The following is a 25,725-nucleotide window of genomic DNA, read 5'->3' on the forward strand; positions in this document are numbered from 1 at the left end:
CTTGGTCACAGCTTCCTGTGAACACATCTGGGCACTAAAATATCTTTCCAGGACTAAAATGACTAATTCAGCTTCCTTAAGGGTCAAGTTCACAGAGTGCTCCCTCATATGTCAAATGCATGATCCCTGGCTATAGGCCATTTGAGAAGGTTCTGGATACTTTAGGAAATGGGACCAAGCTAAAAGAAATAAGTCACTGGGTAATAGATTCAGGGGCTCCTTCTTGTCCTTAACTCCTTTATCTTTCTCTCCCTTCTCCTTTCTCCCTCTTCCTTTCACTTTTCCTCTCCCTTATCCTCTCCCTTTCTTCCTCCCTACACTGTCTCCCTTAATGAACCCATGACACAACCTGAGTAGCCTCCTTCACATGGTCCCAAGGCCAGGGTGCTCTGTCTACCCAAGTGTCCAGAATCAACAGAGCCCAGACACATGGCCTGAAACCTCTGAAATGAAGAGCAAAATCAACCCTAGCACCTTTAAGTTTGATTTCTCAGACATTAGTAGAGCCATTCCCATTAATTATGTTTATATTAGAGGAATTGTGGTGAGTTGTGCTGGTCATGAATTTTTTTCTGTCTCTTCTCCTGAACTTTCTGCATTAAGAATTCCACACTACATACACTCAGAGCCCTGTGCTTTCTCAAGGAACAGCCGTGGGTGCCCTCATTTGATCCCGATGGAAGAAATGTGTGCCTATTTCTCTTGGACAGCATCAGTCTTTCTAGAAGATCTCAATTTTATGGCTCTTTTCAATGCCCCAACTTCGTGTTTCAGTGATCTTGTCTCAAATCTCTACTTTCATTGACTTAAAACTTATTTTCATCTTCTGTTGATTTTGCTCTTTGTTCTGTAGTTTCTTAAGGTAGGAAATTGACAGTGTTGATTTAGACTTTCCTCATCCTACTTCCTCAAACTTGAACCAGAGTAGCCAGGACAGGGCTCAGGTTCAAAGTCTTCAGAGTGTAGTAAGCCCAGGTCACTGCAGATGGGGCAAATGGTGGCCCTGGGGAGGAATGGACTCCAGGGGGCTCTCTAATGGCTCCTCTTGTGTCTTGATTTTTCAGATACTATGTGTTTTAATCTTGCTGTGCTCCTCATAGTTCTGGTCCTCAGCTCCAAGGTGTTGCTGGCAGTTGGAGTCTCTGCCATCTACATCCATAGGAAACAGATGGTAAGTTGAATGGGAAGGAGGGCAGGCCAAGGAAGGGTCAGCAAGCATCCAGTTCACAGTGTCAGAGTCAATGGAGTCACCACATGAAGCCTTCTGAGAGGTGTCCAGTTCCCAGAGCGTATGTGAGTGCTGCAGGAGGGGTGAGGTCAACGGTTTGGAAAGGGTGTCCACAGGGTCTGAGGGGCTGCATGGAGGAGGTGGAACGAAGAGTGGGAGGAGGGACAAAGCACTCCATGGTTATGTGGAGGCCATTGCTAGACTCCTTCAATGTCAGGACTCCCTGGGACAAGGAGAATGCAATTTGGAGCAATATTAAAAGTTTCAGGTATGATCCTATGTACATGGCTTTTGATCTTTTCTGCTTGTCCTAGACATATGCTAGTTATTGCAAATAAGGGAAACCATGGAACTTACCTTTCTTTGGGCCTGGCTTACTTCACTTAATATAATTTTTTCCAAGTCTTTCCATTTCCTAACAAATGGGGTGATGTCATTCTTTCTGATGGAAGCATAGAATTCCATTGTATAAATATACCATATTTTCTTGATCCAGTCATCTAGTAAGGGGCATCTGGGTTGATTCCATATCTTAGCTATGGAAAAGAATGCTGCAATAAACATGGTTGTGCTGGTAGCTTTGGTATGACCTTGATTGTGATCATTTGTGTAAATGCCCAAAAGTGGTTTGCTGGGTCATAGGGGATTCTATGTGGCGTCTTTTGAGGTAGCTCTATATTGCTTTCCAAAGTGGTTGAACAAGTTTACACTCCCACCAACAATGCAGTAGGGTTCTCTTTTGGCCACATCCCCTCCAGCATCTGTTGTTACTAGATTTCTTGATTATAGACATTTTAACTGGGGTGAGGTAGAATCTCAATGTTATCTTGATTTGCATTTCTTTTATGGCTATAGAAGTTGAGCATTTCTTCATGTGTGTATTTCCTCTTCAGAGAAGTCTCTCTTAAATTCTTTAGCCACTTATTAATCAAGCAGTTGTTTCTTTGAGGATTTGTTGTTGGAGGATTTAATTTTTTGAGGTCTAAGTATATTTTAGATATGAGACCCTTGTCTGTTGTATGGCTAGTAAAGATCTTCTCCCAGTCTGTGGGCTTTCTATTGATTTTGCTAGCTATGTTATTTACCATGCAGAAGCTCTGCAGTTTCATGCAATCCCATTTGTCCAACTTTCTTTGATTTGTTGTGTTTCTGGGTCTCTATTAAGAAAATTTCAGCCTGTGCTAAGGAACCCCAAGACAGGGACACAAGTGTTTTTTTTCTTGCTATTGATTTTAAGGTACTTGTAATGCACTGTGTGATTCTTTTGTTTCTTCTGTATGTTCTTCCCCACAGTATAACCCCTGTTTTCACTGCATTTGATTTGGGTGTCCTGCATCTTGTATATACATTTTTGTAATTTGAAGAGGGGAAGGAATATAACAATATGCTTAATTAAGTGGCTGGGAAGGTGGCTCAGTGATAGAGCGCTTGTCTTTCATGCATGAGGCCCTGGGTTCGATTCCTCAGCACCACATAAGCAAAAAAGAAAAAAGCCAGAAATGGCGCTGTGGCTCAAGTGGTAGAGCGCTAGCCTTGAGCTGAAGAGCTGAGGGACAGCACCCACGCCCAGAGTTCAGACCCCACGACTGGACCCAAAAAAAAAATGCTTAATTAAAGATACAGACTGACCTTTGGAACAATGAGATGTACAAGACACTATGTTGAAAACAAACTTTACAATTTCGGGGTGAGGAGGAAGGAGTTGGGGAGATGGGGAGGGAAGGGATGGTATATGGAAAACAAAGGAGGAGGTAACAATGCTTGATAGGAAATGTACTCATTACCCTACTCATGTAACTGTAACCCCTCTGTACAGTATTTGTACAATAAAAATGTATATGAAAAAAAGTTTCAGGTAGTAGATTGAGGGCTGGTCCTCCTCTGACTGAATGGACAAGAGAGAACCATTTGACCAAACACAGTGGACAAAGAGTAGGGATGCAATCAGGAAGCTGAGGGAAGGGAACAGTGCTGTCCCAGGGGCTCCTGTCCTCTCTGGACAGCTGCTCAGGAGTGAGCAGCACCAGGAACATCAGAGCACTCAGAAGACAATTCATGAACGAGGCGAGGACTCAATGTGACATCTCCCCCACAGCACTCTTCTTCCTGTAACCCTGCCACATGGGACTCTCAGTCACTGCAACCTTCACACTTGAAGACATCCAACCTGGGGTAAAAAAGCAGACAGGAACTTTTCAAGGACTCTGCTCCAGAGGCCTCTTCTCCCGGGACAATGCCAGTCCCCAGACTTCTGTTTCTCCTCTGCACAGGGACTTATCCCTACCCCCAGCAGTTGGGCTGCTTTTCTGCTCCTGAACTGAAGCTATGAAATCAGCTCTGAGGACTGATCAGAACACCGCCTGAGGATGTGAGAAATGGGCCCAGCCTGAACACATCAGAAGGGTCATACCCGTCACTTCTGGTGACCATCACCGCCCCCTCAGTCTGTCACGGAAGCAGTAACATTCCTTAGGGAAATTGCTCATGTAAAAAAAGTGCCTTTGGACCTGTGGTGGAGAAATTGAGAAGGTAAATTTAATAATGCTGGGTAGCGGGTAATTTTTTTCTGAGTTTAACCAACTCCAAAGGGGGACAAGAACACATCCTTAAAATGAATGAGATGGGAGATCAATGCTATATAAGAGCAGATGTCAAATTCACATTTGAATGCTTGATATATGCAAATAAAGATGTGAAGAAGGCTGAAGAGTATATGTCCACATCATTAACCCAAATTAATCAGATACTAGTAGGGGATTCAAGATTTTACTTTTTTCATATGGCTAGTACTGGGGCTTGAACTAAAAGCCTGGGCACTGTCCCTTAACTTTTTTTCACTGAAGTCTAGCACTCTAACTACTTGAGCCACAGCTCCTCCTCCAGTTTTCTGAGAGGTTAACTGGAGATAAGACTCTCACAGATTTTCCAGCCAAGAGTCTCAGATCTCAGCCTCCTGAGTAGCTAGGATTACAGGTGTTGAGCTACCCATGCCAGGCCTGGATATAGGATTTTAACCTAGTTTGTATTTGGTCCCCAAACTGGTGCTCCTGCCCATTAATCCATTATTCCTCATCCTCTAGCGAGCTCAGAGGCACATGAAAGATGTGTGGGATGATGTAGGAGATTGGTTGGGCAACTCTGCATAGACTGTAGCTCTGGGACAGGATTATGACATCACAGGGATAAAGGAGACTTAACTCTGCACATAATTTCACAGAAGGTGTGTAGCCCCTGCCTTCCTTTCTTCCCTTGGTCTAATTGCTGGTCCTGAAACCTAGTGGGACCCAGACCATGAGATATTAGTCCCAAAGACACCATGGATAGGGAAAGTGATAATAGGAATGCTTGGTTGTTGAAGGGTTAGCAGTTAAGTATGAAAGCCTCTAGAAATAAGCTTGGTGATTGGGTAGAGCCCATTACAGTGTTGAAGGAAGGAAAAAGGTTTATGCTGGTTCTGATTTTGTTGGTATTGTTGATGTCTTTGCTACTGTGCCATAATGGGGCTTGAACTCAGAGCCTCATGCTCTCACTTGGCTTCTTTTGATCAAGGATGGGTGCTTAAGCATTTGAGCCACACCTCCAAGTCTAGCTTGTTTACTGGTTGATAACAGTGTCTCAGATTTGTCTACTCCAGTTGGTTCTAAACCATTATTCTCAAACCTCAGACTCCAAAATAGCTAAGATTGCAGGTAGCAGCTTCCTGCACCTAGCTTTGGTTCTGCGATTTCTGGGCTTTCAATCAGCCTCTCTATTCCTTCTCCAAAAGTTGGCACTGGAATCAGTGAAGTGAATCAGGACAATTCCCATCACCTAGTGTAGAGAGGCATCATTCAAGTGGCTGAGAACCAAAGAACAAAAAGGCAGAGGAAGGCAACCTTGCTCTCTCTTTTGGGGCTGGGATGCCATGCTCTCCTGCCTTTGCACATTAGAATCCTTGGGCTTTGAGGCTTGCACCAGCACCTCATCCTCCCCCCACCAGGTTCTCAGACCTTTGACCTCAGTTTCCCCATTGTCTAGCTTGTTTATGGCACATGATGGTATTCCTCATTCTCTGTAATTGCTTGAGCAAGTCCCATGAATCCTGTCCTACCTGTCATTCTGTCATCTATCTATCTATCTGTCTGTCTGTCTGTCTGTCCGTCCGTCTGTCTGTCTGTCTGTCTGTCTGTCGGTCTGTCTGTCTGTCTGTCTGTCTGTCTGTCATCTGTCGTCTATTCATCTGGACTTTGGGAAAATGTCTTGGGTTTGAAGTGTAAATTTGGGAGGCACTGGCATAGAATGATTACTAATAAGCAAATGAAGACATAATGCTAGAAGGTAAAAATCTGAATCTAGGCTCCTCAACACTAAAGTTTTGTGTGCTAGCCAGTTACTGCTTTATAACCAATGGCCATAAAGTTCAGTGGCATACAACAATAGGCATCTGTTACTCAGCCAAGTAGCTGTAGCTCAGACGATCGAGGCTGATCTAGGTCAAGATTGATTAATTGAGCTTGGCTCTAGACTGGGTTCTGTCTTAGTTTGTGTGACAACTAATTTTCTTTGAAACACAGGCTAGCTGTTGCACAAGCCACTTTGATCAAGGCAGATCATGTGAACGAGTTCAACAAAATGGGGTAGGCAAGGATGACTTTCTCTGGAGTTAAAATAGCGACTGAGCCAGGCACTTATGGCTCATCCTTGCTACTCTAGAGCTTGAGATCTGAGGATCATGGTTTGATGCCACCCTAAATAAGAAGTCCGTGAGACCCTTATCTCCAGTTAACTGTGAGAAAATTGGAAGTGGAGTTATGGCTCAAAATAGCAGTGCACTAGCCTTGAGCAAAAGAGCTTAGGGACAATGCCCATGCATCTAGTTCAAGCCTTTGGACCGACAATTTTTTTTTGGGGGGGGGGGGTCCGGTCGTGGGGCCTGAACTATGGGCCTGGGCGCTGTCCCTCAGCTCTTCAGCTCAAGGCTAGTGCTCTACCACTTGAGCCACAGCGCCACTTCCGGCTTTTTTCTTTTTGCTTATGTGGTGCTGAGGAATCGAACCCAGGGCCTCAGGCATGCAAGGCAAGCACTCTACCACTGAGCCACCTTCCTAGCCCATGGACCGACAAAATTTAAAGAAAGAAAGAGAGAGGGAGAAAGAAAGAGAGAGAGAAAGAAAGAAAAGAAAGAAAGAAAGAAAGAAAGAAAGAAAGAAAGAAAGAAAGAAAGAAAGAAAGAAAGAAAGAAAGAAAGAAAGAAAGAAAGAGAAAGAAAGAGGGAGGAAGGGAGAGAGAGAGGAGGAGGAGGAGGAAAAGAGGAGGAGGAGGAGGAGGAGGAGGAGGAGGAGGAGGAGGAGAAGCAAGAGGAGGAGGAGGAGAAGGAGGAGGAGGAGGAGGAGGAGGAGCAAGAGGAGGAGGAGGAGGAGGAGGAGGAGGAGCAAGAGGAGGAGGAGCAAGAGGAGGAAAGTCTCATGGACTTTCTTGCCTGGTCTGACTTTAGGCTGTGATCCTAAGATCTCTTGAGTAGCTAAGATTACAGTGAGATCCACTGGCACCCAGCCCACATGAGGTTTCTTCCCTTCAGTAAAACGGAACAGTTGAAGCACACATCTTCCACATGAAAGACCAAAGACAGCTGGCATTGGTGTTTCCTTTCCTCCAGGAAAATCAGGCTCTGTTGGAGCCCACCAGGGTACACTCAGGTAAAATAGTCTCTTATATTGAAAATGTAGGAATCTACAAGTCCTTAAGGGGAAAATAAGTCCCAGACAGAGCTGATGAATACAGCCAGGCAGGGGCAGGATGTGGGAAAGTTACCAGGAGGAGCAGGGCTGGCCCGGAGAGTTCCATGCAGCTCACACCACACAGAGGGATGATACATCTCCCCCTCCAGAAATCTGCCTCCCCAAACCCTGAATACCAGCAAAGCAGGGAGTGTAGAAACAAGGGCACGCCTCAGGAATCTATCAACCTTCACATATGCAAGTCACGTGATGTGACCAGGTGTAAACCAGGAGGCAGCCAAGGCCTCAGGTGAAGCAGCTGCCCCTTCCATACACCAATAAAAGAAAGCAGGTACTGAGAATCCCAGAGGGTGCAATTGATCTCAGATGGAGCTCCTTGAAAAGCTGTATTTTGTCTTCCTGTCTCCATCTCATACCCAGAGTATCATAATGACCCATGGTTGATTTGTTTGTTTTTTCAAGATTATTCCAGACAAGTTCCCTTTAATATCTGCTAAAACACTGTGGGAGGAGGGGGAAACGACCTATCCCAAGTTGGAGACGACAAGATGAAGTCAGGGGTGACCTGCCCAGCTCCCTGGCAGGTCCTCATCCCAGTCATTCACCCTTCCTTCCTCCCCAGTTCCATCTGGCACACTGAAATGGCCTTGGTTCTTTCTATACAGAGAACACAGAGTCTATGTGGCTGGAGCTATGGCTCAGTTGACAGAGGGTTAGCCAAAGGACGAATGCATCTGATACCTACTTTGAATCCCAGTCTTAGACTTAAAAGAAATAAAAGGAAAAGAGAACACAGAGTCCCCAAGCTGATGTGCCTGCCCCAGGACTTTCCCACAGTATACATAATCCTAGTCCTCATATTAACCCATAACCCCCAGCTTGCTCCACCAAGCAGCTACTCATCCATCTAAACCCACTTTCTCCTCTGGAACTAAACAGCATACAGGGATGCAGATCCCTAAGGTGCACAGCACACCAACTTTGGGTTAGGTGCACCAGTTATCTCAGCAGAGGGGTTGCAGTGGGTGACATTTCAGGAGCATGTCACATCTGCTCCAACACTGAGAAAGTCTTGGGAATGTTCCTCCTGCTTCTACCTCAGGGGCTCTTGGTGAAGCAGGTGCAGGACAAAACCACAAGCCATCCATATCTGAGACTCAGTCATAAGATTTAAGGGCAAATTCCTTCTTGGCCAAGCAAGAGCTCAAAGACCTCAAGATGGTGTGCAGGTCTTAGTAGATGAAGCTCAAGTCCCAGTGAAGAAGAAGCATTCTTTCCATGAGATGAATATTATTAAGAACCTCAACTGTACCCTGGGTAACTTCTCCTTGTGTAGCTTCCTGTGTTGTCAGATTTCTATTTCCCAGTTCAGAGACAGGCTCTATGAAAAACTACTTCCTCTTTCATGGAGAGAGGCAGGGTCCCTCATCTTTCCTCACAGCAGAGTCAGGATTCTCCCCAACACTGACATCAGGACACAGCAGATGCTCATTCCTGACTCCTGGCCCCAGTCTCCTCCTCCTGGCCTACTACTGATCCTCCTACTGGGACTCACAGGTGAGCATGGCCCTTGGGTAGAATTCATTCTTCCAGTTCCTAATCCAGCCCTGCCCCTGAACTTCCAGATAAACCCAGGGACAGCCTCAGAAGACTGGACAAAGCACTAAGTGCCTGTAGAACCAGATACCTGAGCATTGTCTGTGGAGCCTTCACCTACAGCACTGACCATAGGCATGCAATCACAGAGTGCTTCCAACAATAGTCACACCATTTCAGCTGATAACCTACTTTTCCGAAAGGATTATTATTTAATTCCTTGTCATTCTTCTTCTCTTGATGAAGCAACCTGCCCAAGGCTTGGAACAAGCTTGGGGGCAGCCAGTGAGTGGCTCTAGCTCCAAGGCCAGAATTTTTGCTCATCCTCTTTGGACAGGAAGACTCTCATGGAACCATCTTGAGGTGAGCAAGGCTTTGGGGATTCTGGATGATCAATTATGATTGTTCTTCGGTGAGGGCCTTCTGCCTCACTTTCCTCCACAACCTCTTCCTCTTTAATACATCCCATGCTTTCTGCTTCATGGTACATGTGTACATTTGTCAGGCCTGGCTATAACAATGCACATAAAGCTGGGTGAGAAGAGAAATAGATATGTATTTCCTCACAGGTCTTTGGCTGCAAGTCTAAGATCAATGTGTAGGCAGGGTTAGCTTCTCTTCTTGCCTTGCCCTTGGCATCTTCTCCCTGTCTCTGCACACGGTCTGTCCTCTGTGTGTTTCTGTGTGTCTTCTTCTAACAGCACCAGTCCTGTTGGATGGCACTTCCCAATGTCCAAATTTAACCTCAATGATCTCTTAAAGATTTTGTCTCTAAATACAGTCCCATTGGGGTAAGGGGGTTCACAACTTCCACATATAGGACACACAGGTCAGCATATAACACGTCCCCACAGACAGCCCTGCTCATCTCGCTTTTCTCATGGGAACTTTGTTTTCCCTCTTTCAGGACAGCAAGAAGGAGGCCTATCTTAGCACAGGCCAGGACACCCTGCCCTGCTCACAGCTCCCCAACAGGCTGTTTTGCCTTTGTCCCCTTCTTTGTCCATAATGCTGATCCCAGAGACCAACTCCTGAGCATAGCAGGCTCTCTGGCTCCACAGGTTGGGACTGTGTAATGTAACCCCACATTCCTAAAGGGCTGGGGCCCAACTTTTACAAGTATTTCTACTACATATACACTGCACCCAAATGAGCAGTGAGAGGCGACTGGTTGAGCCCATCTGAGAGGACTCCTCCTATTATCCCAATTGCAGATGGGAAAACTGAGCAGAGAGTGGAACTTGTCCGTTGTCACCTCTCGTGGTCAGTGGAGATGCTGAGACTGAAACCCAGGCCTGTAATTATAGGTTTATTTCTTTTGGCCCTTCCTTACTCCTTTCCTTCCTTCTTTTTGTCCTTTCTTCTTTCTTTCCTTCATCCCTATTTTTCTCCTTTATCCCCATTCTTTCTGTCTCTCTATCTCTCTGTGTCTATCTCTTTCTCTCTCTCTTTCTCTCTCTCTCTGTCTCTCTCTGTCTCTCTCTCTGTCTCTCTCTGTCTCTCTCTGTCTCTCTCTGTCTGTCCCTCTCTCTCTCTCTCTCTCTCTCTCTCTCTCTCTCTCTCTCTCTCTCTCTCTGTCTGTCTCTCTCTCTCTCTCTTTCTCTCTCTCTTTCTCCCCCCAGCTGGACATTGAACAAAGGGCCTCACTCATATTAAGCCATACCCTACCACACCATCCACAACCCCTAGAATTCTAGATTTGTTTCTCTACCCTAAACCTTTCAGTGATGACTACTTGAAACAGGGAAAGGCAAGGAAGCAATGTGAACTGTGATCACTGCTTGTTGCACAACTAAGAAAGGAACAAAGTTAAAACCCAGTGTTAGTCTCATGTGCCACAGTGATGTGTGTGATGTTTTCTCTTCCTGACAAATACTGCATTCAACTTTCAACATGTAGTTTCATTTAACTTCTAAAAACCTTAAACACCAGCATAGAAAATCACCCAGCTACAGATATTTGTGACACTGTGTGTTTGTGTGTGTGTGTGTGTGTGTGTGTGTGTGTGTGTGTGTGTGTGTATACTACTATTCATCTTCTACCAAGGTAGAGGTGAATAGGAAAGAGGAGATGAAAGACACAGAGGTATCTGTCTGCAGTACTTACCTCTGTGCTGTACTTTGGATCTGAAATCTCTTCTTATCTCCCATGTGTTAAAAGCTTGGTCTCCATAGTGGCCTCACTGGAAGGTTGTGGGTCTTTAAGAGTTAAAGCCAGTGGGAGTCCTCAGATCATGGTGGGGACACATCCTTGAAAGAGAAGGAGGGACCCTGGCCTCTTCCCTTTCTGTCTCAAGCTCCAGCCTTGAAGTGAACAGGCTTTGGATCCCCTCATCCCCCTCACCGTGAGATGCTGACTCCCCACAGACCCCAGAGCAACAGGGCCAACTTATCCTGCACTGAATCCTCTGAAGCTGTAAGCCATGACAGCCCTTTTACTGTTTAGGTTGATTTGTCTCAGGCACTTGTTACAGTAATGGGAAGTTGGCTAACACAATCTATAATACATCCACGTTTGTTTTCTGTATGTATTTACCAATACCTATCTGTATCATCTAAGGTCACTGAAAACTTGTCATGGGCATCTCCTGAGTGATAACTGCACATGTCATACACTGTCAGAAGTGGTGTATAACTCTGCATCTCATGTGGTTATTATGTCCCTGTCACTGCACCTCACTAAAAAGGAAACAAGAACCCAAAGAGCTCCAAGACCACTCAGTGAACTATTCGAATCAGAGGTCATCATGAGTGTGTTTATTGCTCATTTTTCTTCCTTTTGAAACTGTAGTTATGGCCTCATACATTCGAGGCAAGTGCTCTATCATTTGAGCCATATCTCCCAGACTTTGTTCCAAATTTGTTTTTCCAGTGGTAACCTATGCTTTCTCCCTGGCTAGCCAGTAGCTGGGATTACAGGTCTGTACAACCACACCCAGTGGGAATGGTTTAAGTATTTTTCCTTTTATATATTTTTATTGTAAAAATATTGTACATAGGGGTTACAGATATATGAATAAAGTAATGAGTCCATTTCCTATCAAGCATTGTTACCTCCTCCTTTGTTTTTCCCCTACCATCCCTTCCCTCCCCAACTCCTCCCTCCCCACTCCCCGAAGTTGTAAAGTTTGTTTTCAACATAGTGTCTTGTACATCTCATTGTTACAATGGGTCAACCTGTATCTTTGTTTCAGCATTTTGTTATTTCCATTCCCCTCCCCAAATTATAAAAATATATATACAAGATGCAGGGCACTGGAGTTAAATACAGTGAAAACAATGGGTTTACCAAGGGGGAAGAGCATACAAAAGAAACAAAAAAATCACATAGTACATTATAAATGCATTAAAAGCAATAGCAAGAAAGATAAAACCACTTGTGTCCCTATCTTGTGGTTCATTTCACTCAGCATCATCTTATCTAGTCATATGTACATAGCTTTTGACCTTTTCTGCTTGTCCTAGACATATACTAGTTATTGCAAATAAAGGAAACCATGGGACCTATGTTTCTTTGGGCCTGGCTTACTTCACTTCATGTAATTTTTTCCAAATCTTTCCATTTCCTAACAAATGGGGTGATGTCATTCTTTCTGCTGGAGGCATAGAATTCCAGTGTGTATGTGTCTATGTGTATGTGTGTCTGTGTCTGTTTGTGTCTGTGTGTCTGTGTATGCCACATTTTCTTGATCTATTCATCTACTGAGTGGCATCTGGGTTGGTTTCATATCTTAGCTATGGAAAATAATGCTGCAATAAACATGGTTGTGCTGGTAGCTTTGGTATGGCCTTGTTTGTGATCGTTTGGATAAATGCCCAAAAGTGGGATTACTGGGTCATAGGGGAGCTCTATGTGGAGTCTTTTGCGGAAACTCCATACTGTTTTCCAAAGTGGTTGAACAAGTTTATACTCCCACCAACAATGCAGTAGGATTCTCTTTTGGCCACATCCCCTCCAGCATCTCTTGTTATTAGATTTCTTGATTATAGACATTCTAACTGGAGTGATGTGGAATCTCAATGTTGTTTTGATTTACATTTCTTTTATGGCTATAGAAGTTGAGCATTTCTTCATGTGTGTATTAGCCATTCTTATTTCCTCTCCAGAGAAGTTTCTCTTTTAAGTCTTAAGCTCACCTATTTATCAAACAGTTGTTTCTTTGAGGATTTGTTGTTGGGAGAAAGCATTATTTTTCTTAGATAATGTGCCCAGATATGACACATGATCTTTCAACTGCCTCTGTCAATGATATAGAAGGAGAAGTGAGTTTATGGTGTTCTTAGCAGGGCCCTTCTGCTTCCAGCCTATTTGCAAATAACCACTGATTTAGGCCAAACTATTTACATAGGAAGGTCTGTGGATCATCTCCACAGAAAATATCTACTAGACATGGAATCCAGTGGCCAAGAGAAGCATCACAGTGAGCAATTTATGTGCCACACACATGATTATTAGATACCTACTACATGCTGGAAACTCTTATGGGAACTTGGATGCATTGGTGAGTAAAAGAGCCAGAGTCATTGTCCTAGACTCTACTAGGGAAAATGACAGGAATCAGTACCCACCATCATCACAACAACAAACTAAGGGTAAGTGATGATTTGTCTTGAAAAGAGAAGAGTACTAAGGAAGAAATTCACATCTGGGTAAAGGGCTCAGAGAATCTATGGGAGAAATGCACAAAACCAGAAGTGTATGGATGGTCACCACTGAGGGGGAAATCTGAGAGAAGTTTAGAGCAGGTGCTAGGTGAAGGGTGTGACTGGCTGGGGGAGGGGCTTCCTGTCAAGGAGACAGCCATGCAATGCCCAGAGAGTAGATCATTATTCAGCTATGCTGAAGTGTTTGGCTTTCACACTGCATGAGATTGGAGCCTTCTCATGGCCTGGAACCCCAAGAGGCATAAACTGAGATGAGGTGCTGGTTTTGGTTTAATTATTTTGGGGGGGGGGTCGGGTCATGGGGCCTGAACTCTGGGCCTGAGCACTGTCCCTCAGCTCTTCAGCTCAGGGTTAGCGCTCTACCACTTGAGCCACAGTGCCACTTCTGGCTTTTTTCTTTTTGCTTATGTGGTGCTGAGGAATCGAACCCAGGGCCTCATGGATGCAAGGCAAGCACTCTACCACTGAACCACCTTCCCAGCCCCTTGGTTTATTTTTTTGTGTGCTGGTTCTAGTCTTGAACTCAAAGCCTGGGCATTGTCCCTGAACTTTTGTGCTCAAGGCTTTACCAACTGAGTAACAGCTCCAATTCTGGGGGTTTTGGTAGTTATTGCTGGGAAGAGCCTCAAGGACTTTCCTGTGTGGGCTGGCTAGTACTGTGATCTTCAGATCTCTGTGTCCTGAATAGCTAGGAATACAGGCATGAACCACTGGTGCCCAGCTTGAGATGAGTTTTTAAAGGATTATTCTAGCACTTGGTTGAACACAGACCATCACAGGACAGACAGAAGCTACCAGAGCATGCAGAAGGAGGAGGAGGCGGCCATGGCATGTGTCTACACACAAAGGGTGGTTTTGCAAAGGACAACAGAAAGTAGAGAAAGGAAATAAAGCTCAGGTCATCTGGGTACATGTTGAAGAGGAACACTTGTAGGGTAGAAGGGACTCTAGGGTTTGGTTGGGTGTGTTGTATGCATGTAGGGACATGTCATAATAAAGCCCCTTTTGTATGTGTGTGCTGATATAAAATCTTCTAAAACTGCACAGCACACAAACCATGCCATTTTAGGCTTTCTTTCTGATCAACAGCTCTGACTACATTCACTATTTTGCTTAACCACCACCATTCTCCATTTCTGAAAAATTATCTGAGCTCTGTACATGTATGTTCCAACTTCCCCTCAGGCCTGCTAGCTTCTGCGCATTCTGTCTCTGTGAATTTGTCTGTGGGAGATGCTTCAGATAACCAGACCTATATTGTCCTTCTGTATCTGGTTTATTTACTTACCATGATACTTTGAAGGTTCATCTGTGAAGGATGTATTACAAGTATTTTGCTTGTTAGTCCTGAGTAATATTCCACTATAAATACCACCCATTCACCTGTATAGGAACCTTTGAGCTGCTTCTACCTTTTGGCAATTCTGAATACAACGCATCTATGAAGATCATTTTGCATCCCTGCTTTGAACTTGTGGAGTATCTGCCTAAGAGTAGAATTATTGCATCACTGGGTAATTCTATGTTTAGAGTTTCTCAGCACTGCCACTGTTTCCCACTGCAGCCACACTGCTTTCTTTACTTTCCCACCAGGAAGGCCTAAAGATTCCAGTTGCTCTACAGCCTTGCCAGTGCTTATTATTATCTCTTTGTTGTTGTTTATATGTTTCATTTTTGCTTTTGTTTTGGTAATAACCATGCTTAGAGATGGGAAAGGCATCTTCTTGTGGTCTTGTTATGCCTTATACCAGTGAGTAGATTTGTCTGGCATCTTTCCCTGTGTTTATTGATTGTTCTATAGAAAAATATGTGCTCCTGTGCTTTGTTCTTTTTTTAATTTTTTAATGGTAAAGATACTGTACAGAAGGGTTACAGTTACAGGAGTAAGGTAATGAGTACATTTCCTATTGAGCATTGTTACTCCCTCCTTTGTTTTTCCCCTACTATCCCTTCCCTTCCCACATCCCCAACTCCTCCCTGCCCCCCCCCTGCAAGTTATACAGTTCTTTTTCAACATACTGTCTTGTTTGTCTCATTGTTACAATGGGTCAACCTATATATCCTTGTTTCTTTGTTCTTTTAAAAGTGAATCATGGCTCTTTTTGCCCCATCTTCTGCGAGAATGAGGACCATTCTCAGTAATCAGACTGTAGACATTCCAGAAAACATCTACATCACTCTGAAGGGACACATGGTGATTGTGAAAGGTCCCCGCGGAACCCTGCGGAGGGATTTCAACCACATCAACGTAGAACTCAGCCTCCTTGGAAAGAAAAAGAAGAGGCTCCGAGTTGACAAATGGTGGGGAAACAGAAAGGAACTGGCTACCATGTGCACTATCTGTAGTCATGTACAAAACATGATCAAGGGTGTTACTCTGCGCTTTCGTTACAAGATGAGGTCTGTGTATGCTCACTTCCCCATCAACATTGTTATTCAGGAGAATGGGTCTCTAGTTGAAATTCAAAACTTCTTGGGTGAGAAATACATCCGAAGAGTTAGGATGAGGACAGGTGTTGCTTGTTCAGTCTCTCAAGCCTAGAAAGATGAATTAATCCTTGAAGGAAATGATATTGAACTTGTCTCAAATCCAGCTGCTTTTATTCAGCAGGCAACAACAGTTAAAAACAAGGATATCAGAAAATTTTTGGATGGTATCTATGTTTCTGAAAAAGGAACAGTTCAACAGGCTGATGAATAAGATCTAAGTTAACGCATCTTTGGAGACTATCCTGGATCCTGACCAGTTTCTGATACTTCTATGATGCAATCAATAAAAGAATTCTATTGGGGAAAAAAAAGTGAATTGTGAAGCTAGGTGCTGGTTTCTCACACCTCAAGTCCTGGCTACTAAAGAAGCTGAGATCTAAGGATCATGGTGCAAAACCAGCGTGTGCAGAAAAGTCTCCATGAGACACTTATCTCCAAAACAGAAAGTGCTACTGTGTCTCAAGTGGTAGGGCACTAGTCTTGGGCACAAAGAGGTTCAGGGACAGTGCCTAGGCCCTGAGATCAAACCCCACAATCCACCAAAGAAAAAATGAATTGTGGGTTATTTTGTCATTAAGTTGTACGACTTCTTTTTTTTTTCTGGATTGTGGGGCTTGAACTCTGGGGATGGGGACTGTCCCTGTGCTCTTCAGCTCTACTACTTGAGCCACAGCACGACTTCCAATTTTCTGATGGTTAATTGGAGAGAAGGGTCTCATGGACTTTCCTACCCAGGCTGGCTTTGAACGGAGATCCTCAGATCTCAGCCTCCTGAGTAGCTAGGATTGATTATAGGCATGAGACACCAGCACCTGGCTGTATGACTTCTTTATGTATTCTTGATTACAGTTACTGTTAACATAGATATTTTGCAAATATTTTCTCCTTTTTAGTTCTCTCTTCTAGTGGTAAGCTAAACATATGAATTTATTCTATTAATGTTCATGGCTTTGTTGTTATGTTTAAGACACAATTGCTGAATCTGATGTCATGAAGCGTTTACTTATATTTTCTTGTCTCAGACTTAGGAGCTTTTTTTATCTTAGAGGCCTTGGATTCATTTTGAGCTAATTGCTGCATTTAGTACAGAGTAAAGTTTCATTCATCCTCTTGCTTGTAGACATTTACTTTTCCCAGATTACTGAGTTGAACTACATGGAGTTTATTCTACATCTTGGGTCTGTGGGATTGTGTTTGATCACATTTGGCATGACATTGTACTGGGAGTTCTGAGCATCACTGTCACTCCAGACTGATGGGAAAAGCCATGCTGCCACCTGTGGTGCTCTGGGGAGGAGAGAAGTTGACCCCAAGTCTCCTGCTCTCAGATCCATTCTCTGTGCTGTCACCCATGCTCATTTCTTCATGGCCCCCAGGAGTCACAGGACCCACCTACTATCATGGACAGGAAGTACAACGCACCATGTGGACAGAAACCATGAGTATTACTGAGGACTCAGGGACTCAGACCTGAGCTCGCCTATGTGTATTTTCCTCTCAGTGCCTCAGTTTCTCCTTTGTACTACAAGCCTGTGTGAGGGTTCACCCTGACCACACAGGCAGTGTGCTGAGTTCATGTCATACACTGGGGTCAATCAAAGTCAGGGTTGGTTAAACTTGAAGGAACCTCACAGGGTCCCATCAGGATGAATGACTACTGTGTTTCCTCCAGGAGTGGCCACAGATGAGCTGCAGGTTATCCAGCCAGACAGGGTGGTGTCTGTTGCCCCTAGAGAGACGGCCATGCTGCGCTGCACTTTGACCTCCCTGCTCCCTGTGGGGCCCATCCAGTGGTTCAGGGGGAAAGGACGAAGCCAGGAGTTGATCATCCATTTCAAAGAACCCCACAACCCACACATCACACCAGTTTCAGATGTCACACAGAGGGACAACATGGACTTTTCCATCCACATCAGTAACGTCACCCCAGAAAACTTGGGCACCTACTACTGCGCGAAGTTTGAGAAGCCGGCCACTGAGGAGTACTAGGAATTTAAGTCTGGACCAGGCACGGAGCTGTTTGTGAGTGGTGAGTATAGTGTGGCTTCCTTTGTCCCCTAGAGTGTGACAATATAACCAGAATAACACCCTCAGTTCTACGAAGACCAGTCTAGAAGCACAGGTGGGACTAGATGCTCCATTTCATCCTCTGGTCCCGCCTCCATGGGCCAGGGAAGCTCGGGTCTGCACAGGACCTGTTGCAAGGCTCCACAGCTGGTCAGTGGGGACCTCTGTCCCTTAGTCATCCTGGGCCAAGGCCAAGCCCCTTGGTTCCAAAGAAGAAAGATCAGACAGTGTGAGTGATTTTCCTATCACAAGTCAGATGAGGCCTGCTGTCTCCAGAGAGCACTTCTCCTTGGTGACCAAGGTCTCTTTTCATGCCACAGCCGAGTACTTGAGGGCCTACTATGCTGGTGCTATGCTTAGTGATTATGGCCACGTGCATACCTTCAGTGTTGGAGCAAATACTGCATGTCCAGTATTGTCCCAGTTGATACCCATGCCCTGATGTTGGGGCTCAGCACGCCAGACCTTCCTCTGGGGTCTCTGATCCACAAGGTCAGAGTCTGTGGTTGTGCTGGTTCAGTGCTGCCCACCTTTGAGGTCAGCCAGAAGCCCACAATGACAGGGAACCAGGTGAAAGTCACCTGCCTGGCATCTGACTTCTACCCCTCAAGCCTGCAGCTGGCCTGGAAGGAGAGTGGAAAAGTTTCACTGACAGAAGCAGGCTGGGCGTCCACTGAGAATGAGAATAGGACCTACAACCAGACGAGCTGGCTGCTGGTGAGCCCTCTGCACACAGGGAGAATGTGGTGCTCACCTGCCAGGTGGAGCACGAGGGCCAGCCCGCCATCACTGCCAACCTCACCCTGGAGAAGGAGCAGGGCAGGGACCCCACCCCCGGTGAGCTCTCACTAGATGTTATTTCCATTTAACCTGTTCAAATATCCAAAGTAGTGTAGAGTGCTGGTTATAGATGAATCTAGAAGTCTGGAAAATAGAGTTTTAATGTCAGTTTGCACATGGAGAGGCGCTGGTAGGAGTGTGGTTCACAGCTTCACGGATCTTGAACCTAAACAGATACTAAAGGAGAGACAAAGAGAAGGATGGTCCTGCCCTAGGACCCAGCCTCCTGCCTTCTCCATAATTGTTCTCTTCTCCTTCCTCATAGCCCTCTCCTTCCTCCTTAGTCTTTTTTTTTTTTTTTTTTTTTTTTTGTCGGTCTTGGGGCTTGAACTCTGGGCCTGGGCGCTGTCCCTCAGCTCTTCAGCTCAAGGCGAGCGCTCTACCACTTGAGCTACAGCGCCACTTCCGGTTTTCTGGTGGTTTATTGGAGATAGGAGTCTCACGGTCTCTCCTGCCCGGGCTGGCTTTGAACCGCTATCCTCAGATCTCAGCCTCCTGAGTAGCTAGGATTACAGGCGTGAGCCACCGGCGCCCGGCCTTTTTAACCTCTGTCCATTACATGTTAGACTTGTCCACACACAGCTGGATCTTCACCCAGCAGATACTGGCACCTGCTGATTTAAATCTAAAAAAAGCCCCTGGGAACATGGGGTTGAAAGAGGAACCAGGCCTCACTGTGACCAGAAGTGGTTATACAATAGGGCCTCAGTGTCTCCTGTTTGGTGGTAATGGACCCTAACCCACCCGGCCCTCACTACACATCCACAACAGGGAAAGAGAAGTTTCTCTTTGAGTTGCCACCACCTTTGAACTCCTTGTGAATTAGAAGTTTCACAGACAACGGACTGGAAAAGAGCTGGGGTGCTGTTCATGACCCTTTTCCCTTAGAACAGGGGCTACATAAGCCTATCAAGGGACATCTGAGGTTCTTGAGGACCTGGCCATCACCAGCCTGTAAAGCCATTGTGTGCTGTGAATGAAATGCTCCCCTCCAGTGCTCACTGCCCCAGTGGCTGGCTACAATCCTTCCTAGAACCACTCTGTGTTATTTCCCTGTCAATGGAATATAGGAGCAATTTTCCTCTTTTAGAAGGGTCCAGGGTTCTCCCAGCATACCCAGTGTTGCAGGACTAATCATCTGGGTCAATGCTGGGACAGTGGTTGGACTGTGGGAAAAGTAAAGTTAAGAAGCTGAGGATAACTGGGAGCTGATGTCTCATGACTGTTATACTAGATGCTCAGGAGGCTGAGATCTGAGAATTGTGATTGGGAACCATCCCAGGCAGGAAAGTCCCCATGAGGTTCTTATCTCCAATTAGCTACTCAAAAACCAGAAGTGCAGCTGTGGTCCAAAGTAGTAGAGTGCTAGCCTAGAGCAAAAGAGCTCAGGAACAGTGCCTAGGGACTAAGTTCAACCCTACAGAGGAAAAAAAAAAAGCCCTGGACAATTTTATTGCTAAAGAGATGAACAGTAGATGCATAAGCATGTCTACTAAGAATTTGCTCGTAGCTGGAAATCCAATGCAAACAGAGTCCACAACTGGGTTGTCAAGTGATTAAAGACATTGTCCTACAAAAGCAAAATCACTATTATGGTTAATAAAATTTACATAATTCTTCCACGTCTAAAAGGGAGTACCAGGTGTTAATGGTTCACAGTTGTAATCCTTGATACTCAGGAGGCTGAATATAAGGATTGTGGGATGAAATGTCTGTGATACACTTGTTTGCAATTAATCAGCAAAAAACCTAGAAATGAAGCTGGGATTTAATTAGTAGAGTGCTAGCCTTGAGCAAAAGAGCTAAAGGACAGTGACCAGACAATGAGTCTAAGCCCAGTATGGAGATAAATCTAAATAAATAAACAAATAGAGTATTATTTTTCAAAAATTAATTTTATATTCTTTCTAATGTTTGTGCCAATAATTTTTGTTTCAATTAATCTGTGTGTGTGTGTGTGTGTGTGTGTGTGTGTGTGTGTGTGCACGTATCTGCATCCTGGGGCTTGAATTCATGAGCATCACCTGCACTTCTGGCCTTTTGGTGGTTAATTGGACATAAGAAAATCACAATTTTTCCTGCCTTGGCTGCCTTCAAACCATGCTCTCAGCCTCCTGAGTAGCTAGGATTACAGGTGAGCGACTGACAATCAGTTGAATTCATCTTTAAATGCATGGTCACAGCTTCTTGTGAAAACATCTGGGCACTAAAATATCTTTCCAGGATTAAAATGACTAATTCAGCTTCCCTTAAGGGTCTAGTTCACAGAGTGCTCGCTTATATGTCAAATGCGTGATCCTTGGCTACAGGCCATTTGAGAAGGTTCTGTACACTTTAGGAAATGGGACCAAGCTAAAAGAAATAAGTCACTGGGTAATAGATTCAGGGGCTCCATCTTGTCCTTAGCTCCTTTATCTTTCTCCCCCTCCTTCTCCTTTCTCCCTCTTCCTTTCACTTTTCCTCTCCCTTTCTCTCTCCCTTTCTTCCTCCCTACACCCCCTGTCTTCCTTAACAAACTCCTGAGTAGCTTCTGTCATGTGGCCCCAAAATGAGGATATTCTCTCTAGCCAGGTCTCCAGAATCAACAGAGCCCAGATAAGTGACTCTGAAACCAAAAGCAAAATCAACCCTAGCACCTTTTAAGTTGGATTTCTTGGCCATTAGTAGAGCCATTCCTATTAATTACTTTTATGTTAGAGGAATTGTGGTGAGTTGTGCTGTTTCATGAATTTTTGTCTGTCTCTTCTCCTGAACTTTCTGCATTAAGAATTTCATACTACACACTCTCTGAGCCCTGTGATTTCACTAGCATCAGCCATGGGTGTCCTCATTCCATCCTGATGGTAGAAAAGTGCCTATTTCTCTTGGACAGAATCAGTCTTGCTAGAAGATCTCAATTTTTTGTTGTTGTTGTTGGTCATGGGGATTGAACTCTGGGCCTGGGCACTGTCCCTCAGCTCTTCAGCTCAAGCCAAGTGCTCTACCACTTGAGCTACAGCACCACTTCCTGTTTTCTGGTGGTTTATTGGAGATAAGAGTTTCACGGACTTTCCTGCCTGGGCTGGCTTTGAACCACGACCCTCAGATCTCAGCCTCCTGAATAGCTAGGATTATAGGCGTCAGCCACCAGCGCCCGGCAAGATCTCAAGTTTTAGTTTACTTTTCTCCGATCTCTACTTTCATTGACTTAAAAAATTATTTTCATCTTCTGTTGCTTTCTGTTGATTTTGCTCTTCTTTTTGTAGTTTCTTGAGGTAGGAAATTGACTGTGTTGATTTAGACTTTCCTCTTCCTACTTCCTCAAATTTGAACCAGGGTAGCCAGGACAGAGCCCAGATTCAAAGTTGTCAGAGTGTGGTAGGCCCAGGTCACTGCAGATGGGGCAAGTGCTGGCCCTGGGGAGGAATGGACTCCAGGGGGCTCTCTAATGGCTCTTCCTGTGTCTTGATTTTTCAGATACTATGTGTTTTAATCTTGCTGGGCATCTCATACTTCTGTTCCTTGGTACCAAGGTGCTCTGGCAGTTGGAGTTTCTGCATCTACATCTACAGGAAATAGATGTTAAGTCGAAAGGGAGGGAGGGCAGGCCAAGGAAGGGTCAGCAGGCAACCAGTTCACTGTCACACAGTGTCAGAGTCATTGGAGTCTAGAGGGGACAGAGGCCCCTCCCCAGCTCAGAAGTCTCATGGAGCCCTGTGAGAGGTGCCCAGTTCCCAGAGCGAGTGTGAGTGCTGCAGGAGGGGTGAGGTCAAGGGTTTGGAAAGGGTGTCCACAGGGTCTGAGGGGCTGCATGGAGGAGGTGGAACAAAGAGTGGAAAGAGGGACAAAGCACTCCATGGTTTCATGGAAGCCATCACTAGATTCCTTCAATGCTAGGACGCCCTGGGTCAAAGAGAATGCAACTTGGAGCAATATTAAAAGGACTGGCCCTACCCTGGCTAAATGGACAAGAGAGAGCCATTTGACCCAACACAATGGACAAAGAGTGGGCATGCAAGCAGGAAGCTGAGGGAAGGGAACCGTGCTGTCCCAGGGGCTCCTGTCCTCTCTGGACAGGGGCCCAGGAGTGAGCAGCATCAGAAACATCAGAGCACTCAGGAGACAATTCATGAACAAGGCGAGGATTCAATGTGACATCTCCTCCACAGTGCTCTTCTTCCTCCAACCCTGCCACATGGGACTCTCCCATGCAACCTTCACACTTGGAGATGTCCAGCCTGGGGCAAAAAGCAGACAGGACTCTGCTCCAGACTTCTCCTCTCCCAGGATACTGCCAGTCCCCAGAGTTGTGTTTCTCCTTATCTCCACCCACCACCCCCAGCAGTTGGGCTGCTTTTCTGCTCCTGAACTAAAGCTATGAAATCAGCTCTGAGGACTGACTCAGAACACCGCCTGAGGATGTGAGAAATGGGCCCAGCCTGAACACATCAGAAGGGTCCCACCCATCACTTCTGGTGACCATCACCGCCCCCTCAGTCTGTCATGGAAACATAATTGTGTACGTAGGGCAATGCTCATGTAAGATAAGGTGTCTTTGGATCTGTGGTGGAGAAATTGAAAGGGAAATTTAATATGGTTGGGTAGTGGATAATCATGAACAAAAGAAGTGAGTAATTTTTTTCTGAGTTTAACCAACCCCAGTTCAAAGACAAGACCACATCCTTAAAAGGAATGAGGTGGGAGATCAATGCTGTATACAGGCAAATACTAAATTCAGATTGGAAAACCTGATGTAAACAAATATGGCTGTCAACAAGGCTGAAGAATGTATGTTCACATCATTAACCCAAACTAATAAGATACTAGCAACTGGATTCAAGATTTTACTTCTTTGCATGTGCTAGTACTGACTGGGGCTTGAACTCAAAGCCTAGGCTCTGTCCCTTAGCTTTTTTCACTCAAATCTAGCACTGTAACTATTTGAACCACAGCTTCACTTCCAGCTTTCTAGTGCTTAACTGGAGAAAAGACTCTCACAGACTTGAGCTAAGATTCTCAGATCTCAGTCTCATGAGTAGCTAGAAATACAGGCATTGAGCCACCATTGCCAGGCCTAGATACAGGATTCTAACCTAGTTTGAGTCTAGTCCCCAAACTGGTGCTCTTGCCCATTAATCCATTATTCCTCACCCTCTAGAGAGTTCAGAAGCACGTGAAAGTAGTGTAAGATGATGTAAGAGATTGGCTTGGCATCTCTGCATAGAAAGTAGCTCTTCAGAACAATGGGATAGGAGAGAGACATCACAGGGAGAAAGGAGAGTTATCTTTACACAATCTCGCAGGGCATGTATAGCCTCTGCCTTCCTTTCCTCCCTTGTTCTAACTGCTGGCCCTGAAACTTATTGGGACCCAGATCAGGAGACATTGGTCCCAAAGAGGCCCTGTGTGGGGAAATTGATTGCTAAGAATCCTTGGATGTTGAAGGGTTAGCAGCTAAGTATGAGAGACTCTAGAAATTCTCTTATAATTAGATAGAACCTATTTCAGGGTTGAGGGAAGGAAGAAGTTTGCCTGTTAGTTCTGGTTTTGTTGTCTTTTTTTTTTTTTTTACCAGTATTGAAGTTTGAACTCAGAGTCTTATGCCCTCACTTGGCTGGTGCTTAACCATTTGAGCCACACCTCCACATCTAGCCTGTTTGCTGGTTGATAAAAGTGTCTCAGATTTGTCTGTTCCAGTTGCCTTTAAACCACGATTCTCAGATCCCAGGCTCTTGAGTAGTTAAGATTATAGGCAAGAGCCTCCTGCATCTGACTTTGGTTCTGCTATTCTGGACTTTTATTCTGCCTATCTATTCCTTCTCCAAAAGTGGGCACTGGAATCATTGATCTGAATCAGAAAAATCCCCATCACCTAGTATGGATAGGTAACCTTCAGGTGGTTGAGAACCAAAGAACAAAAAGGCAGAGGAAAGGCAACCTTTTCTCTCTTCTGGTGCTGGTTGCTCATGCCTGTATTCCTAGCTACCCTAAAGCCTGAGATCTGAGGATCATGGTTCGATGCCACCCTGGGCATGAAAGTCCATGAGATTCATCTCCAATTAACTACCAGAAAAATTGACAGTGGAGTTGTGGCTCAAAATGGTAGCACATTAGCCTTGAGCAAAAGAGCTTTGGGACAGCACCCAGACCCTGAGTTCAAGCTCCATGACTAACAAAATTTTAAAACGAAGAGTCTCACAGACTTTCCTGCCTGGACCGAATTTAAACTGTAGTCCTCAGATCTCAGCTTCTTGAATAGCTAGGATTACATTGTGAGGCACTGGTACCCGGCCCCCATGAGGTTTCTTCGCTTCAGCGGAATAGAACAGTTGAAGGCCCTGGAGCTGCACACCCCCTTTCTCCACATGGAAAACCAAAGACAGCTGGAGTTGATGTTTCCTTTTTTCCATGTAAATCAGGCTCTTGTGGAGCCCACCAGGTCTAACTCATGTTGAACATGGAGTCTACAAGTACCTAAGGGGGGAACATGTCCCAGACATGTGAACAGAGCCAGGCAGGGACAGGATGTGGGAAAGTTTCCAGGAGAAGCAGGGCTGGCCTGGAGAGTTCCATACAGTTCACACCACACAGATGGATGCTGCATCTCCTCTTCCAGCAATCTGCCTCCTTCAACTCTGAACACCAGAAAACCAGGGAGTGTAGAAACACATGCATGCCTCAGACATCCATCTCTTAACTGCAAGTCACATGATGTAGCCAGGTGTAAACCAGAAGGCAGCCAAGGCCTCAGGTAAAGCAGCTGCCCCTTCCATACACCAATAAAGAAGAGGGGTGCTGAGAATCCCAGAGGGTGCAATTGATCTCAGAAGGTAGGTTTTTAAGATAGTAGCTCCTTGAAAAGCTTTATTTTACCTTCCTTTCTCCATCTGATTCCAAGAGTATCATAATGATCCATGGTTGATTTGTTTTTTTTCAAGAATATTCCATACATGTTCCCTTTAATATCTGCTAAAACACTGTGGGGGGAGGGGAAAACAACTCCTTATCCCCAGGTTTCAGATGACAACATAAAGTCAGGGGTGACTTGCCCCGTTCCTTGGAGGTCCTCATCCCTGTCACTCATCTTTCCTTCTCCCCCAGCTCTATCTGGCAGAGCAGGAAAAGGCCTTGGTTCTTTCTACAG

General features: G+C 45.1%; 1 protein-coding gene and 1 pseudogene across 2 annotated transcripts in view; both read left to right on the top strand.

Annotated features, from left to right (window-relative positions):
* LOC138816817 (signal-regulatory protein beta-1-like) overlaps positions 1-15,367 on the top strand; it is a 31,352-nt gene extending 15,985 nt beyond the window's left edge. The window contains exons 5-6 of one of the 2 annotated variants that reach the window (XM_070006916.1): positions 1,065-1,171; positions 15,292-15,367. In XM_070006916.1, coding sequence (XP_069863017.1) covers positions 1,065-1,171; positions 15,292-15,294 — 110 coding nt within the window. In that variant the 3' untranslated portion in view covers positions 15,295-15,367. Of the gene's footprint in view, positions 1-1,064; positions 1,172-3,323; positions 3,907-15,291 lie in introns of those variants that run through there. The other variant, XM_070006915.1, reaches the window with a different exon arrangement.
* On the top strand, positions 15,306-16,032 carry LOC138816820 (large ribosomal subunit protein uL6 pseudogene; annotated as a pseudogene).
* Positions 16,033-25,725: the final 9,693 nt, after the last annotated feature.

This window comes from Dipodomys merriami, unplaced genomic scaffold, assembly GCF_024711535.1.
Source record: "Dipodomys merriami isolate MVZ:Mamm:240054 unplaced genomic scaffold, mDipMer1.0.p SCAF_7, whole genome shotgun sequence".
In the NCBI taxonomy this organism is placed as follows: domain Eukaryota; kingdom Metazoa; phylum Chordata; class Mammalia; order Rodentia; family Heteromyidae; genus Dipodomys; species Dipodomys merriami.